This window comes from Lepisosteus platostomus, chromosome 14 (genome assembly GCF_059453375.1).
Source record: "Lepisosteus platostomus isolate fLepPlt1 chromosome 14, fLepPlt1.hap1, whole genome shotgun sequence".
NCBI lineage: Eukaryota > Metazoa > Chordata > Actinopteri > Semionotiformes > Lepisosteidae > Lepisosteus > Lepisosteus platostomus.
Window position 1 is genome coordinate 39,111,610 of NC_142624.1, and position 17,772 is coordinate 39,129,381.

Consider the following 17,772-nt stretch of genomic DNA (forward strand, 5'->3'; position numbering starts at 1 on the left):
GAGCCAAGAGCTGACCTCTGAGATAGATAGATAGATACTTTATTGATCCCGTGAGGGAAATTGCAGAATTGCAGAACTGAGGAGATCTCCCTCACTGCCCTGAGCCGCGCTGACACTGGCCAGCCTCTGGAGTCAACCCAATCGCAGCACTAGCCGAACAACATTGCCTCAACCCACTGCGACACCACCTGGAAAGTGCTACCAGGACCTAAAAAGACCAGACACACTGACAAAGTGTCTGACCAGGGTGAGTGCCAGCAAGGAGAAACAGACCCTGAAGAAGTACAGGCTCACTGACCACAGCCTGGACACAGACAGACCTGGTTTCCCATGGAGGACAGGCTCACTGACCACAGCCTGGACACAGACAGACCTGGTTTCCCGTGGAGGACAGGCTCACAGACCACAGCCTGGCCATGGAAACTGGACATAGGCAGACCTGGCTACCCAGAGAGGGCAGGCTATATTCCCACAGCAAGCAGGGAGAAACAGAGACAGAGATGCACTTTCTGCTACACTGAAAGAAATACTCTGGGATTAGACAAACATTCTTCCCCAAAATAACAGATCTAATCCCAGAATTCTGACACCTGCCAGAACCAGAAAGCTCGCAGGAATCTCAGCAGAGCTGCAGCTCAGTGTGTGCTCTCCTGTCACAGCCGGAGGAAGACAGAACAAGCCTCACAATGAATGTTGATTGTTGTAAATTTCTGTTAACATTCAGCTAATTGTTATTGCTTTGGCAACACAAATTTATGAGCTTCTCAAATCAGAAAAAAATATTCCTCTCAAGGGAATTCAGCACTTTTCAAGAAGGCAAAAGGTTAAATTTAGAGGGAAAAATTTCCCTTCCCTTTCTATGGTGATATAGCACCAATTGTTAAATGAAATGTTATTTCACTCTTTATACACTCTAGTTTCTTAGATAGAAATAAACTTTTAAGAGAATCCCCTTAGGAGTAATAGTTTCTGAGGAACTTTCATCTTCCAGGCACATTCAAGTAACACACAATTCAAATAGTTCAACCAACAAACACAACCATTTAAGAAAACTTGACATCTTTTTGACTTGTACTAAAGCTTTCTTAAATTACATAAACCTTTTCTAATGGCTGTTTTGAGAAAACTGAATTCTAAGACTTATTTTCCTATACCAATTTCTGCTAAATTAAGTCAGAATGGTTAAAGATTGACTCTCAATTAACAGTTGTAACTCCAGAAAAGAACCTTTAAACTGTGTTGTATATTTCCCCCTTCAGGATGAAGTCAGGTTTCTTTTCATCCAGCTCCGCCAGGGCTGAAGTCAACCTGCATTTCAAACCTGTTCCCAGTGTCGGCTCCTTTTCTCCCCAAAGACAGCCTCCGGAACCACCAAGCAGGAAAACAAATGTCCTCAGCATCTTTGAAAACGAATTCTTATTCTCAATGTGATATTATAAGCCATATTCAGTGTCCACAATCTTAACAAAAAAAGGACATTTTGAGTAAACACGAATACTCACCGATCCTGGTTTCTTCTACATGAATGAAGAACGGTTCCTTAGCAGAGCTCATCAGCAAAGCAGAACTGCTCTTAAATAAAGTTAAGCTGCAGCTGAGGAACTGTATGGTCTGATTCCACACGGCAGTAAATATATCACTAAGCCTGAGCAAATGAGTAACCTATTACTTCAGTCTGCTGCACAGATGATGTCTTCAAGATATTAAGGCTATATGTAAGGTCCTTTATGTGACGCAAATGTTACCCATGCTCTTGCTTGGAAACTGCGGCACAATGCTGGGGTGATTTCACCTCGCCCTCCGAGGACATTATTCAGATCACAGCAAGGAGCCCCAGCAGCTGCTGTTTCGACAGAAACCCGATGCGCAGTGTCAGTGAAAGACTCCTGTCCTGTGTGACAACGAGCCGAAGTGAAAATGCCACCTGTCGCTGGCTTTTCTTTCCCAGAACCCGGCATAAGGAAAGACAGCCTCTAATTAGAGATATTTAGGCTAGAGAGACCGTGAAAATCCATTAATACTGGTCTTTTTAAGCTGCAGTATCACCTCCAGGCTGCACCCTCCCTCCAGTTTGTGCACGAGTGCGGGAGCGTTCGAGCAGTCTGGGCCCAAGACAGGGACTCCAGGCAGGAGAAACAACCAGCTGGCGGCTGGCGGATACATTCCGCGTTACTGCCAACAGGCTGAGGTGACCATGAAGAAATATTCATGAGCCAAAGAACCATTTCCAGACAGATAACATCAGTTTAAATAATATTTGATCTTTAAAAAATATTAGTGGCCCAAAGAACGTAAATAAACCTTTACGAGTATCCCCTCAGGACTATGCTGAACTTTCCCCTTCCAGGCACATGCAGGTAGCGCACATCAAATAGCTCAGCAACAATCACAACCATTTTACAACAATCTGACATCTTTTTCTCCGGGATCCTATTTCCCCAGGTATGGCTGAAAATTCATTCTCTTCACCCCTGGTCCTGTAGAGCCTCCTGGGTTTCCCATTTCCTTCTACCTGTGCTCTTAATGACTTCACTCAGTCACTTATTAACTTTACTTGTCCTTCTTTGCATACTTGGAATTCCCTGGTAAAGCAGATCGGGCAGAAACACCGCCGGAGAGATCGACTCCAAGCCCACACACACCGTGTCTGATCCTTGGATCACCTTCTACAGCTTCCGCCTGTCAGATTCCCTCAGATTAAGAACATGGCACCTCCTGGGCCTCACAAACAGATCCTGCCCCCAGGGTGCAGATGGGTTAATGGGTTCCCCTTTACCTGGAAAGGTATTTTTTAATAAAGTGGCTGGCTAGCACCACATGGCAAGAGAGACAGTTCTTGTGCAAACCCCTCTCTGCAAGAGCACCTCATAAGATGTTTCTGAAAAATGTTCTCAATTTGCATTATGGGTGATTAAATCAAGTGCCACACTTCCATTTATACAGTAAGCTGTCTAGGTGATGCTCCTTTCCAATACATGCAAGAAGGTGCACTGTTTGACATCATATTACAACAATGCAAGACTGAAAGAGACTTTTAGCTTTTTTCAACACCAGGCATAGCTGAATAAAGACCAAACGTCTGGTCAAATAACAGGGCTCCACCTTCAATATACAAGCCAAGTGCTGGGGTTATATCTGGGGCGGTGTGGTGGCTCTGTGGCTCAGGATCTGTGCCTGCGGCTGGGAGGTTGCCGGTTCGTATCCTGCGACTGGCAGAGGAATCCTACTCTGTTGGGCCCCTGAGCGAGGCCCTTCACCCCAGCTGCTCCAGGGGCGCCGTATAATTGGCTGACCCTGCACTCTGACCCCAAACTTCTCTCCCTGTCTGTGTGTCTCATGGAGAGCAAGCTGGGGTATGAGAAAAGACAAATTCCTAATGCAAGAAATTGTTTATGGCCAATAAAGTGATTTGATCTTATCTATATGCTGACCTAAGCTGCTTAAGTGGAGTTCTAGTGGAGCTGCGGAGGAGGTTCTCCACCCTCAGTCATTTCCACTGTAGAAAATGACTTTCAAGCTCTCGGCAAAGGCCCTCTTCAGAAATCAGCAGCACCTCAAACGGAACAAAACGGTCTGTGATCTTTCGGGTCAGTCACTCGCTACCTCCGCCAGCCAAGAGCACTGACAGATTGATAACAGGGGCAGAGTCTCACTCTTGGCCGCCCGAGAAAATGAGTGTGGGCCTGCTCTCCGAGGCTCACTGATCAAGAGGCCGGAAACAAGGGCCTGCTGTCAGGGGAGTGGCCAGCGCCACCACACCAGCGCTGGGGGAAACTCAAGACACAGTGTCCTGTCACTTGATGACTAGATCTCTTTATTCCACGAACCCCAGGACACTTACAAAACCTTTTCTGGATAAAATGCATATTTCTTTGATTAAGTAGCATTGATTAATTTTAGAAAACCCAATTATAATACAATCCTTTATCTGAAATTCCAAAATCCGAAAGACTTTTGAATGCTGACATGACACGCCACAAATGGAAAATTCCACAAAGTGCGGGATGGTTCCACCACGTACACCTGTTGGGCGCCGCTTTCACGTCCACGTAAAACGCTATGTATGAGGTAACATGACTAGCGTAATTGTTGCGTTACAAATATAATGCTGACGTTTTCAGTTTTCAGTTCAGTTTTCATTACATTTACTTGTAATCAAATTACATGTTTTGTTTTTATAAAAAAACCTTTATGTACCGTAACCTTTTAATCAAAACACGACTTCGTAGGTGGATACTGATAACTTACCGAACTTTCCAGCTCACTGTGATGTCATCGATGACGTACCCTCTCCCTCACGTTTCTCGGACCTGATGTAGTTGTAATGTCTGGGGCTGCATTTATCTTCAAGTTTGTAAGCTTTGTAAGTTTGTAAGTCTGTGATCATCATGTTTTGTTTTTTTTTGTACAGTAAGTACACAACGTTATTTTTACGTGAGATTTGAATTTCACCTTCATGAATGAGTGTAACTTGACTAGCGTCATTACTTGTACATTACTTTAAAAATAAAATGCTAACTTTTTTCAGTTTTCATTTTATTTACCTGTAATCATATTCAATGCTTTGTTTTTATACCTTACATAAAACTTAATACCTGTATAGTACAAAATAAAATACAAATGGCGTACGTGTACTGTAACCTTTTAATCAAAACATGACATCGTAGGTGGAGACTGTTATCTTTCTGATGGTATTATGTTTAAAAAAATTATTTAAAATGTATATAAAACTACATTCAGGGTATATGTATAAGCTATATTATGAAATGTAAATGAATATCGTGTTTAGACTTGGGTTCCATCCCCAAACTGTTCCATTTTATAGATGCAAATATAAAAATATTCCGAAATCCGAAAAAATCCGAAATCCGCAAAACTTTCGGTCCCAGGAATTTCGGATAAGGGATTCTCAACCTGTAGTACATTTCACTTCTGTAGAACATCTTACTCCAAACTAATATCTATTCACAATATCTGACTCTTATTAAGTGAAACTCTATTTCAATACAAAGAGTTTTTTTCTTTCCTCATCTTTGCTTGGTCATCTTGATTTTCTGTCTTTTCCTTTCAAGTCGGGAGAGTAAAAGTTTCAAAGCACAATCATTTGTTTCACCGGCAATGTTCCATAGTTAACTGAAAAAGTGAGAGGCCGATATGCAATCTTTCATGAAGAGTTCAGATATTCTTCAAGACAGCGTGCACAGCTGTTAAGGCACATCATTTAAAATCTGGCAAATTCAGATTCTGGACTGAATACCTGTTATTTTACTAAAGCAGTATCACTTACAGCAATAATATAGCATTTATAACAAATGTGGCACTTCTAAGGTAATTTATTGCAGAGGTGCATAAATCTTGGGTCTGGCAAGCCAGTACTAAGTACTGCTGGAGGTTAACTTCCAGCGCCTTACTGTCAAATTCAGATGAGCTGCGTGATTGATCACAATCAATATCAGCAGCCACTAATGATGCCATTAAGCAGTGTCCTCACCTTGCAATTCTTGTGGGAGATGACCATGCCGGACAGGCCGTGCTCCCCCGGTAAACATGTTCACACAGTCAACTGTCCTGACAGCCGCCGTCTTGCGCTCCTCCGTAATATACGCGTGGAAAATCGTCAAAAGACGTCACATTTTAGTTTTTAGGTTTCGAGCCACACCGTTTAATCTCGGATAACGACAGGGGTATGTCCGAAAAAAAGTTTAGAATCGTAAACACTTGTTTTTAATGTGTGTTTGTGTGTGTTGGGGTGGTGGGGGGGAGAAAATGAAAAGAAAAGACCTGCTGCCGAATTCCAGAGATATATTTACCAGAGCCAGTTAGTTCAGCTGCGGCGCCGCTCAATCAATGTAGTACTGACAGTAGTGTAGTACTGACAGCGAGTGAGTCTCGGGCTGCCCATCGATCAGCAAATACTGGAGGGGCAGAACTCGACTAACCAGGACGAGGCGGTCGGCGAGGAGGCTAAACCGATCTGCTGGTTAGTGCTCGACAGTTACAGCACAGGAAAATCAAGAGTGGTACGACATCTTAGCCAGGCAGATCCGAGAACGTTTGGCTTCGGAAACACATTTCGGATGTTAAGAGCATGTACCAACATTTGTCCTTTAAATTAAAAGCTTTGCATTTTGTATAACCAGGAACAAAATGGGACATTTCAGATCTTTAAAAAATATATATATATACAGTATATGCCGGTATTTGCCAGTCTCGTGTAAACTAATTTAACGCTGCACACTTCAAAGCTAAAATATTTTTTTTTAAATTGCGATACAGGATATTAAATTATTTTGGATAAACCAGAGCGTACAGTGAAAAACGTTTATTAAAGAACATTTATCAAACGATCTCCTGTTTTGATTCGCTTGTTAAAATTGGTTCTGCATAGTTGAACCCTTAGAAAGCAGGAGTCTGTATCCACAAACTCTCATGACTGTAACGGCTAACTTAAACAGCTTACTTTATAGCCTAACTGAACTGAATTAATATTTTCTTCAGTAATTATTTTTAGAATAATACGATAATAAGAACGATTGTGTTTCCCTTCTACTATATAACAAGCGTGAAGTATTGAGACTGCTTAAATACTTTACTGGCCCGAAATTAATGTTCTAATCTTACTTGCAGATTGTGAACAGTGTTTCACCAGTCAAGTTCATGTCACTAAAGAGCCAATTCATCTCTACCGTACAGATACTGACACAGACAACTGAAAGAAGCGCCTATTTTTATAGCTGGCAATGCCGACTGACACAATACAACAGAGGTGCTGATTTATTACCAATGTGCTTACAGCCTGCATTAAAAAGAGACTGAACTTAATCCCTAACCCAAAACGATCAGCCCAACACTTCGTGGAAATTTATTCCATTTCCTGGCTTAAAAATTCCCTAAAAAGAGTTCTCACGCAGGCTGTTCGCAAAGGTAACAGCTTTCTAAAAGCGGTGGAAAATGATTTCTTGTCCCTTCAGCTGTAGTAAAGAGTGAATTTCTTATTAATCAACTGTAGTGAACAGTCCCCCGGAAGTCAGCAGTCGCTTAACATTGGCGTCTCTGACAAACCTCACACAGGGATCCCATCTGTGACGCCTTAGCGGCATTAACTGTTTGAACATTAAGCACCGCAGGAACAGAAAATGGGTCCATCACAGCCCTGTTTTTCACACAGGCTTTTAACTCACTAGAAATTAATAACTCTTCCCTCTTTCAGGATACAACATGCACCAGCTAATGACGAGACTCCCGTCTCTGGTGAACCCAGGATCTGACTATTAAGGCACACACGGCGCAGTTCTGGTCAGACAGGCCTGTCCCCAGCTCTAGCAGAAAAATTTACATTAAAATGTTAAGCTTAATATATGTATAGGAGCTCGTATTTCGAGCCTCGGGTCGTCTCCTATTCCGCCAGTTCACACAGACGTGTAAACAAACGAGCTTCTTATTAAGTGTACGCCTTTCTGAAATAAGTGGACTATCATTCAGCCCACTCCACATTTTTTTTTTAATGAAGCTTCTTCCTTAGAGATGTTGTGAGCAAAACACTCAACTACACCGTACTGTATGTAGACTGAGCTGCTAAAGTGAAACTTTAAAAAAAAACCCACAAAAATAAACAAAAGTCAAAGAGATGTAACTTATTTATGCTTTTTTCAAACCAGTAGTACCATCTGAGGTCGTTTCAAAGAATATTTTTGTTTCTTCTGGAAAAAGGCACGTTAAAAAAAAAACATAGCCAGGCTTTTTCCTAATGGAACAATTATCCCCAGCAGCTCAATTAAGCGCAGTGACATTACGCTCGTCCTGAACCGTTCTGCAGCTTTCCGTCAGAAACCCGATGCGATCGATGAAGGGGGAAGTAAGATTGTTACTCTTACCTTTCAGAGGTTCGACACCTCGAAATAGGACAAAGCGTCTGGTTAACCGGCGATATCCGAGCAGGATCCGATCTTGCAAGCCCGCCCGCTGCGCTGTCCGGTCCTCAGCGCAGATCCCCGGGCTGTGTGCGGGAAGGTGTAGGGGAGACGGGGGTGAGGCCGAGCGGGGCGGCGCTGGCGGAGAAGGGGAGTTGCTACAGACCTGCTGGCTCAGATGGGAGTCCACACCGAGATACCAAGCGAGCGGGCGCACGGAAGCCTTTTGAAACAGGTAGGCTCGTTGACAGCCACGGCAGGAGGAAAACCAGCAAGACTAACGTGTCTGAATTCTCTTACCTTTCCCTCTGACAGCGCACGTCTCGCATGGCTGTAGCAGAGTACGCTGCGCACGGTATAAAACATTGAATTTCTTACATCGATTCTCCAGCGTGCACTTCACGTTGTTAAACTGCCGGACTTGGGAAGTTGTTACACTCGTGTTATTTCCATTGTTCGACTTTATTTGAATTATAACCAGTGCGGACCGCTGGAGTTCTTAATTCCTAAACTTCTTTTTTGTATTACGTTTATTTAATTATAGAATTAGAATTTGGTCGACGTTCTAGCTTGCTGGAAACTTGTAAACGGTGCATGTGAGGCACTATGTTATGATCCATTATTTGCCGTGACCATAATCTTCTAGCGGTCAGGATCTGAAAACCCACAGCTGTAGCCAGAATGCCCTGTTGCAGAAGAGACAGAGAACGATCAACATGCGTATGATGGAGACAGGAAAAAATGCGGAGCTGTAAAGTTGAACTTTTACTTTATTAGTACTTTTGACAATTCAAAAGGAATTTTACACCATGCAGTAGTCCACCCATTTACTGAACAGCGTGGTTTGAGAGCCATCCACCTGTTAATTATTAAACTCAGCTGTGAAGCAGAACCTTACAGCATCATTTGTCTGTAAGGACCAGACCGTGCGCCTGAATAAATAATTGAATTGGCCTTTCCCCCCTCCCATCCTCTGTTTGCAACACACAAGCACACATTTCACAAATGAGAACAGACTAATGTTACAACACGTTGAAATTCGTTTTGAAGAAACAAACTACTCTGGACAGAGAAAGAAAGCCTGTACAAGAACAGAATGTGGAATTCGATTCTGTTCTTTAATTCCATCTTTTATCTGCCTGCTGATTACTGGAAAGACCATGGAGAATTGTTTGCATCTTTACACTTCTAGAGTTTGCTTTGTTACCGTCGTGTTTCTCCCAGAAAAGGCAGAAACACAATGAACTGTAGATTGTTTTTCCTGGCAAATTTCAAAGTAGAAAAAGAGAACTCACTTCCAGCACAAAACCTCAGAAACATCATGACAAATCAACATTGCATTACTGTTGCACCATTCCAAAGGACGTTTTAAAAGGACTCCACTTTCAGTTTTTGCCCAAAGATCGGTCATGGCACGAAGAGGAGTGATCAGACACAGAGAGCAGCACAGATCAGATTCGCTGAGAAGCCCTCTTTGTGTAAAAATTCAGAGTTATGAGAAATGGTTGGCTTAGTTTATTTGTACAGAAACTATTTCTAAAAAATAAAAACGTTTTCATAAAAAAACAAAACACTGCTTCTTCATATAATATAATACATATACATTTTGCACAGATTTTAATTTGACCATCTCCTTGCCTATTGCACATGTAAAAGGTATTTTTATTTTTAACCGAGTCCTTGAAGCAAGCTCAGAAGTTGCCATTTTAACATTGTCTTTGCAAAATCAAAATTACAGTTTTACAATAATATATTATAGAATCAAAACACCATTTTAATATGGCCCTGAATAATTTGCTTATGTGAAGTTTACATTTTTATTGTTCACTCTTATGAATCCCTGTAACTAATAGAATTTAGTCTGTCATTGTTATTGTGAATAAGAAAGAACTGTACAGGAAGAAATGAAAATGGGACAGCTTGTGAACATGTAGTAGCTACTGTATGTGGGTTGGACCCAGATTCTCTCTGTAACAGTACAACTGAGGAGCAAAGCTCTTGAAACTCACAAATTGGTCGTTCTGGAGTCAATACCACTCTTGTCCTTCAGTGCATTAAACAACCCTATTAACCCTGATAGACTAGGGCAGTATGACACCCAGGTCTGCTAATCTCCAGAGTTTCCTTTTCTTTGAACGCATGAAACACTGACCATGTAGCAGAGAGGTTCAAAAACCCAATCAAAGATCTGAGGATGGGCAGAGCTGGACAGACCCCATTGCTTGCGCACAGAGGGGACAGGAGCACACTGGAGGCCGCAGCACAAGGCCAGGCCTGCTGGGCACGCTCTGTGGTAGACAGGCCCCTTCCGTAGCCCGTCGAGGAAAGAGACACAGCTCTGTGCAAAGCATGGCAGGGCGTTACAGCTCTTTCGCCTGGCTATTTCAATCTGTGCAGGAGCACCGAACCAAAACGGCTTCACTGCAGATAGTCTTAAGTGTCGCTGGATCAGCCTGTGCCTATTGGAAAGGTCGGCACATTACATGACAAATTGCTATCCAATGTGCAGTTTGTCATACAGACTGAAACATGCCAGTTTCTTTCTGAAGCTCAAGGCTTTTCAAGTAACTACTGTCTAAGTGACAAAAAACCCTCCTTTCAGCTCAGTGCTTGATGGACTGAATGGCTGATCAGCATCATAGCACAAAAGACATTTTGGATCTATACTCTGTAACTATCAGGAAGGCTGTGAATAGTGACTTGGTTCAGTGGAGACTACATCTGGCTCCTCTGGTATTAAAACAAAACATATTTTCTTCTGCCATTTTTCTAGTGCCCTACACAGTCTCAGAATATTAAATCCTATATCTCCAGTAAAAGAATGCATTAAGTGGAAGAGGATTTATTTTTGATTGAGACCGAGAGCCTTTTTTTCCTCCTCTAAAGACCTGAACACCAGTCAAGCGGTCGTGTTTTTGCGGTTTTAGGCTCTGAGGATTATCTGTTCATACCAAGATCCCGGCTCACATTTTTCAGTTTAAGTGTCCGGCTGGGTGTGTTTTTCTGAACGATGAAAGATGGAATGGTCAAACACAAAGAGCCTTTAATCCCTAAAAGGAATGGTTTCTCAAGGGCAGGGCTGACAGCATCCTAAATTATCACTACGTGGGCTTCTGTCCTTTCTCTGCAGTACTTTTGCAAAACACTTAAGTCACCTCCTTAAACCTCTAGACACATCTAGAAACTTATTAAAGTTTAGTGTGGTAAATCTGACTGACATTAGTGGTTTCCCATGGCATTACCATGACGAAACTTCACTTTAACTCTGCTTTGCTGTGTCATCCATGCTTTGGACCAAGGTTTCCTGAACCTGTCCGTGCTTGTCCATATGGTCTTTTACCATGCCCTGTACTGTATACCAAAGTAAATGTTCACAGACTGATGTAATTATACTCTTCAGTATCTTTAAAAACATTACACTCAACCTTAAAATCAATACAGTGAAAGTGATCTATGCTCCTCTCTAGCAATGAGGCAAAAGGGATTTTTAAACAAAAAGTACAACATTAAAGTCTTTAAAGAAAAATAATTTGAAAGCAAACATACAAAAATATGACATCTTTATTAATATAATAAAAGACAAATACTGTATATGCAGATTATGTAATTTTCTTTAAAAAAGAGGTTACTGAAGAGCAGCTTTTTTGTAAGATAACTGACGGCCTCAATAATGGTAATCTCTCCCACTCTACTCTTTCTTGCTTGTTTTTGTTGTTCTCAAATGTACTTACGTCTAAAAAAGCTGCTTAAATAATAATCATCTTTATTTTATATGGTGCCTTTCCTAACATAATCTCAAGGCACTTTACCATAAAACAAAGTAAAAGCAAAAATATCAGAAACATGTGAATGTACAATTTAATACAAAAAATTTAAACGAATTCCAAGATAAAATATAAACTATAAAATTTTAAAAAAAGGTTTCCAAGAGTTTAAAGGATTTGAAAGTGCTGCCTGACTTGCAAGCTGGAATATGGGCTGGGGAATCTTCCAGCCTCCTGGCAATAAAACAGAGAGCCAGTCTAACCCTCTAATCTTGATTTAAGGACATAAAGACACTGTTTGCTGTTTGTTTCTTAATGCCAAGCTTTTGTAACCAGTTCCCTACTTCGGTATGAAAGAATCCAACTCCTTTTAAGTGAGTTTGCAAACAGGCGCTTATGACCAATAAAACCCTTTTAATATTTAACAAGAAATCAAACAGAACAGAGTAGTTCCCAGTCCAATTTAATGTATGTTTTTACCTTTGCAAACTTGAGTCACACCCTGATAAGCAGCAGCATTACTAGACACACTTACCCAATCAGACCAAACACATGAAAATCACCCGTTTAATATACTGTACAAGAGAGACTTAAAAGACACCAACCTGCCTAATGATATAAGGAGCTTTCTTCATTTCCTGCTTTCTGATAAAGTTAGAGGAGAAAAAACACTTTTTCAGGAACAAAAGGCTGAACTGATCTTTTCATGAGGGGCTACAACCTACAGTTTCAGCAATGTCAGATGGCTCATTGAGATTGCGGAGAGGGAATGCAGCTTCTGTAGACACTGTGAAGACTTGCCGACAGTCTGGGGTAGAAGGAAGGACAGCAGACTCTGAAGCAAGGAATGTGATCTGATGAGAAGGTGTTTCTGTGCGTGTGTTTTCAAGATTCTATCTGCAAAAGAAAAAGAAAAGATTCCTCACTGTACTGAGCTCGTCTCCGCCCATCGGTCGTGAGCACAGCGAGGCCCGCCCCGGAAACCGAGGGCACGAGAGGGGTCTGGCCACTCACACGTGCACTCCCCATCGCGGGAAGAGAAAGACACGATGGCAGGCAGGTAGCCCAGCCTCGACCGCAGCTCTGTGAGAAGAGGAGACAAACTAGCTCCCGGAGAAAACTCCTGCAAATCCAGGGAAGAATCATCTGGAGGCCGTATCTCTGGTCTGCTGGCCTCTCCCTGCGCTCAGATCTTTATCTCCCTGTCTGGAAGACAGGAGGCCTCATTCCCCCACTACCAGGACTTTCACTGCTGGAGTGTAGGCTACTGGCAAACTCTCACAGGCAGCGATCTTTATGTGTAGGAATTGTACAGACACAAGCTGAGTCAGGTTATTAAATGCATTAAGACATGTTCAGGTCAACCAAAGCATAAGCTTGACTGATAAACTTTAAAATCCTGATCTTGGGGGGGAAACTTTCAATACACTGACTGCTTTTTTCAGTGGACTGTAATACAACACCACTTCCCCTCCCCTGCACACTGATCAATTCAATTTTCCAAAAGTCTTTGGGAAGGTTAACTCTTCTGATTAGTGTTGACCAGAAACAGATAGTGGAGCTAAGAGCTGGAGCACAGACAACAATGAAGATAATCTTTGTCACCTCTTACAATATAACAACAGGTAAGAAAGGCAGGTGGAATAAATCACACTTTGTTCACTCTCAGGATACAATCCCTAGGCAAACAAGACCTCCCATTCGTGAAGTACTACGATAAACCTAGCTGCTGTCCCTTAACCTTTGCTCAGCCTGCCATAGTCCCAGGCAGACAGGAAGAGATGCAGGCAGTAAGGATCACCCCTCAGTAAGAGCTTTGTTTGGAAGCCATAAAACACAAAAGAAGGTTTTTCACACCGTGATGTGGGAAGAGAAAGAAACAGGATGTTGTCCTCTTTATCCTTATGCTTATTATCCTCCTGCGTCTTTACTCTCTAAAGCCGATTTCAAAGAAAAAAGAGCTTACCAGGAAAAACATTTAGATTCCGAAATTTGGAAATTGAATGGCATCACTGAGAAAATGCATTCAGGAGCAGGGTAGAAGACAGATGGATGGTTTTTGAACTGTGTGATATCAGTTCGTTCAGTAAGGAGGCAGTAATTAGGAGCAGCTTCCGTTTTTTCATTCAAGACATGAAGGTGTGAGAAAACAGCCACACCACTGACACTTAAGTCATATCTGAATTTGTATTGTACAATTCCATTACTGAACCGATAATGACGAAAGGTTTATCAGAAAATTGCCCATTTTATAGCACCTCAAAGGTTTGTGGAGAAGGTCGGTGTTGTACGCTACGTGTTCTCCACTTAAATCAGAACAGAGAAGAAAACGAGGTGGTAGATGAGGGTGGAGACTCGACCTGGCGCTCCGAGCTGCTGTTATAGTTCTCAAGTCCTGGGGTACCTACTGTGAGGTGTTCACATGTTCCCATAGGAAACTGGCGGACCTGGTGATTATCGGAACGGAATTACAGAGACGTCGGCATAACCTAGTCAAAAGATCTGCTGCCGCCTCTATAATTTTTCCCTCGGCTTTCTGATTGACTGGCATATCCTGCCTTTTGGACTGCAGGATGACCTCCAGCTCACTGTATGGGATTAAAGATTAGAACTGCAACGCTGTTTTTATGTTTCGGGGCTAAAGAGAGTCTGCATTGATGAGTGCAATTCAATACAAGTGAAATGTACACACTAACTTACACTAACAAAACCTCAAATTTACATAATAAAATAGACGAAATTTCCAGGTATGCGTAGCACCATATTGCTGCCATTGTCTGTGATTCAGAACGAGGCAACAAACCTTCCGGTGAGGTGAAGCAGCCTTATTACATTGTAAACAAGAAGGCTTGTGAATACACCTCTTTACATCCAATAGAAATATTGCTTTTCATTTCGAGATGGTTTTGCCAATAAATGCAACTTATTTGTTAACTCTGCATGCAGATCGTGTTGGAATTACATGAGTCATTACAGCGACTAGTGAGCAGGAAGGGCTGCTTCACATCGCAGTTTGTGGGACCTCTTGTTCTTGTGAGACCAGGGGTTTTCAACAACACAGCGACTATCCAGCACTTTCACAAAGTCCTCAATTTTGTGTTCAATTCAAAATTTGTGAATTTGTTCTATACCGTCGGTGAATTTGGTTTGTTTCTGAGATTTAATAACCGGTCTGAGACCCTGGGTCTGCAGCTCTTCTTTTAAGTGCTTTTTGACACCGGATGGATGCAAGTGCGGTATATCAACGATCTGCTGCCCCCATGTGGAGACTTGTGGAAATAAAAGGGCTTGGTGCCCTGTTTCTGGTCTCCTCTGATCCATACCCTTCAATTGTCTTTCTCAGCTACTTCCCTTCCAAATCAGCCAGCATCGGACTTTTCAACAACAGTCTGTGTCTGTATCTCACTGGCAGGTATGTATAAAAAAACAAAAGTGAAATTTATACCTTAGACAGAAACGTGGTGTTTTGAAACTCTGTTTTAATAACAGACCTTCTGTTTTCATTTTTCAACGAACACAAAACCTAAATGAAAGGTTACAGGTGAGAGGGCCGGGGTTAAGGTCAGGGCTGTTCGGCCCATCTTGTTTGTTTGGCTGCTAATAGCTCAGCGATTAGAAGATGTCACTGAGCCGTTTCTTGAAGAATGGGAGTGAATGTGTTTTTCTTTTCAACACACATTCCACACACCGCCTCAGATGGAGAGTCTGGAGCCAGTCTGTTGACAGACGGGGCTGCCCCCCACCTGTAATTCCTGTCTGTGCAGGGCTACCTCGCACCTCACATATCAGTGTCTAATGCGCTGTAATGAGTCAGCACCACAGAGTATCCTTATCAACAGCTAGACAGCAGCATGGGATCATTACACAACAGCGCAGTGCCCTGCATGCCTGACAAATCTCCCCGAGTCTTTAAACACAGCCTCTGTCAGAAAAAGCCGACCCATCGACAAGCCTGCAGGACAATCTGTTAATTTGTCACTAATCCCTAGCAGAAAACAGACACTCCTCAAACACGTGCTGCAGAAACAGCCCTGGGTGTGCATCCTGTACGTGCACACAGCACTCTTTCTATCAGTACATTTCCACTAAAACTCCACGAAGAAATAGTTTCTAAGATCCATGAAATTAATTATACGGCCTATCAGAGCTGTAGAGTAGGACATGTGTTTGAGTCAATTTGAATTCTGTGATATATCAATTTAGAAAGGTCCTGTGAACTGAGTCCACTGTACGTCTTCTTATATTATACAGAATACATCTACGGATTGTGACTGACCTGTTCTAAAGCAGACATTGCTGTGCTGCACAAAGTCTTTTAAAAATATAAATTATTCAGATAAATGCAAAACAATAAACAAACATACTACAACGCAATATCAAAATGGATTAAATTGATTAATACCTTTCACATGGTTTTAAAATCATTGAAACACAAAAAACTAGCTGAGCAATTCATCTTTGGGGTTTCAAGGCAAGGACCCACACAGAGCGCAGGGTGAGCGCCCCCCGCTGGCCCCACTAACACCTCTTCCAGCAGCAGCCTTAGTTTTTCCCAGGAGGTCTCCCATCCAGGTACTGACCAGGCTCACACCTGCTGCGCTTCACATTCTACCCTGAAATCTCCTCAAATGCTCACTCATACTTCCCTCAAAACTTTTTACTGCAGCCTATTGGAAGATGGAAGTTTCAGCGGAGCAGCGATTAGCGCAGGCCCCTCTCCGGCGAGCCCCAGGAACGGCGGCGGCTCTGCGCTGCCTACTCACTCTGTCTCTACTTGTTGTGGTGGTGGTAGCTGGTGCCTGATGACCCCCCTCCACCTCCCCGGAGGGCGTGGGCAGCTGTGGGTGAGGAGGCTGGGTGATGCCCTGGGCGGATGGGCTTGGCTGCAGGAAAGGAAACAGACACGTCACACGCAGCCCCCCTGCTGGCCGAGCCGAGGACCGCTTAAGGAGAGCTTCGTCTCTGTCTCCGAGCAGAGCAAAGGCTCATCCTGACAATTCTCGGAGCTCCACCTCCGCAGCTGCACACAGTGCGAGAAAGGGAAGCCGGCTCAGGTTCAGCAGGCGGTCCTCACCGATCTGCGCGGAGTGGCCCCTCCGGGCCATGTTCTTGGCCCTCACGGCCTCCTTGATGCGGTCCACCTCCTGCTGGTAGCGCTTGCGGTCCCTCATGGCGTTCTCCTTGGCCTCCTTCAGTGCAGTCTCCAGGGCCTTGACTCTCTCAGCTGTAGCTCGCAGACGTTTCTCCAGCTTGGGAAGCTCGCAGCGCAGGTCTGCATTGTCACGAACCAGCTGCGCGGAGGAAGGAGAGGGCACAGCGGGGTCTCACACCGTGGGTACAGACGTGTGTGAAGTAAATACAGGCGTCAGCCACTCTTAACACTGCTGGTTCGCCCAGGAGTCTGGCTTGTGTGGCAGCATTGCGCTGTAAGTAAGCTGGTTCACTCAAACTTACAGGTTCCCTTGAACCAGACACTGCTGTTACCCTTGAGAGTAACATTATTCAGCTGCTTAGTTATTTCCTTGTTTAAACTACTACAACTAGAAAAACAGTTACTGTAGCTGAACCGCCTTTCTACATACATAGGAACACTGATCTGTTCCAGTATGTATACTTTCATGCATGTTTAAAGGTAGGTTGCGCTTTTCATTTTACACAAAGTGTTAAGTTGTGTTTATTAGCAAGGCTGTAGTTAAGTGATTCTATATATTTTTAAATAAAGTTCTTTGGAAGAAGAGAAAATCCCACTTTGATGCAGAGGAATAGGTCTGTCCAATTCAATTCAAAATACTTTATTCAACCACAAGGCAATTTAGCACAGTCTATCATACTGTGTATACAACTGAAAACCTGTATGACTTAACAGTTAAATCATAACTACCTTAATAAACATTCATGAATAACAAAAAGTCTTCACTGAGCACCTGAATTAAGAAACCCTTCATGTGTAAATACTGTACATGCCAATTACAAGAATAAATAAAATATAAAAAAAGAGTCCTACTGTTGCAAAAATGTTATTTTTTGCATCTAAGAGTATCATATTTGCATGTTTCTAATGTGTTAATAAATATTCAAGGTGAATGTATTCCTCATGC

At 42.7% G+C, this 17,772-nt stretch overlaps 2 protein-coding genes and 1 long non-coding RNA gene across 4 annotated transcripts in view; 1 reads left to right on the forward strand and 2 right to left on the reverse strand.

Annotated features, from left to right (window-relative positions):
• lypd6b (LY6/PLAUR domain containing 6B) overlaps window positions 1-8,027 on the reverse strand; it is a 31,125-nt gene extending 23,098 nt beyond the window's left edge. Inside the window, exon 1 of one of the 2 annotated variants that reach the window (XM_088606256.1) lies at window positions 7,875-8,027. The gene's annotated coding sequence lies outside the window, so the exon portion shown is untranslated. Of the gene's footprint in view, window positions 1-1,502; window positions 1,622-7,874 lie in introns of those variants that run through there. The other variant, XM_088606258.1, reaches the window with a different exon arrangement.
• On the forward strand, window positions 8,017-17,671 carry LOC148649485 (uncharacterized). Its single transcript, XR_015926368.1, has 3 exons — window positions 8,017-8,145; window positions 15,018-15,086; window positions 16,341-17,671. It is a non-coding gene; the product is annotated as an uncharacterized LOC148649485 (long non-coding RNA).
• kif5c (kinesin family member 5C) overlaps window positions 8,663-17,772 on the reverse strand; it is a 48,714-nt gene continuing 39,604 nt past the window's right edge. The window contains exons 24-26 of the mRNA XM_088606255.1: window positions 16,749-16,965; window positions 16,438-16,557; window positions 8,663-12,571 (exon numbers count right to left, since the gene is read on the reverse strand). Coding sequence (XP_088462381.1) covers window positions 16,445-16,557; window positions 16,749-16,965 — 330 coding nt within the window. The 3' untranslated portion in view covers window positions 8,663-12,571; window positions 16,438-16,444. The remainder of the gene's footprint in view (window positions 12,572-16,437; window positions 16,558-16,748; window positions 16,966-17,772) is intronic.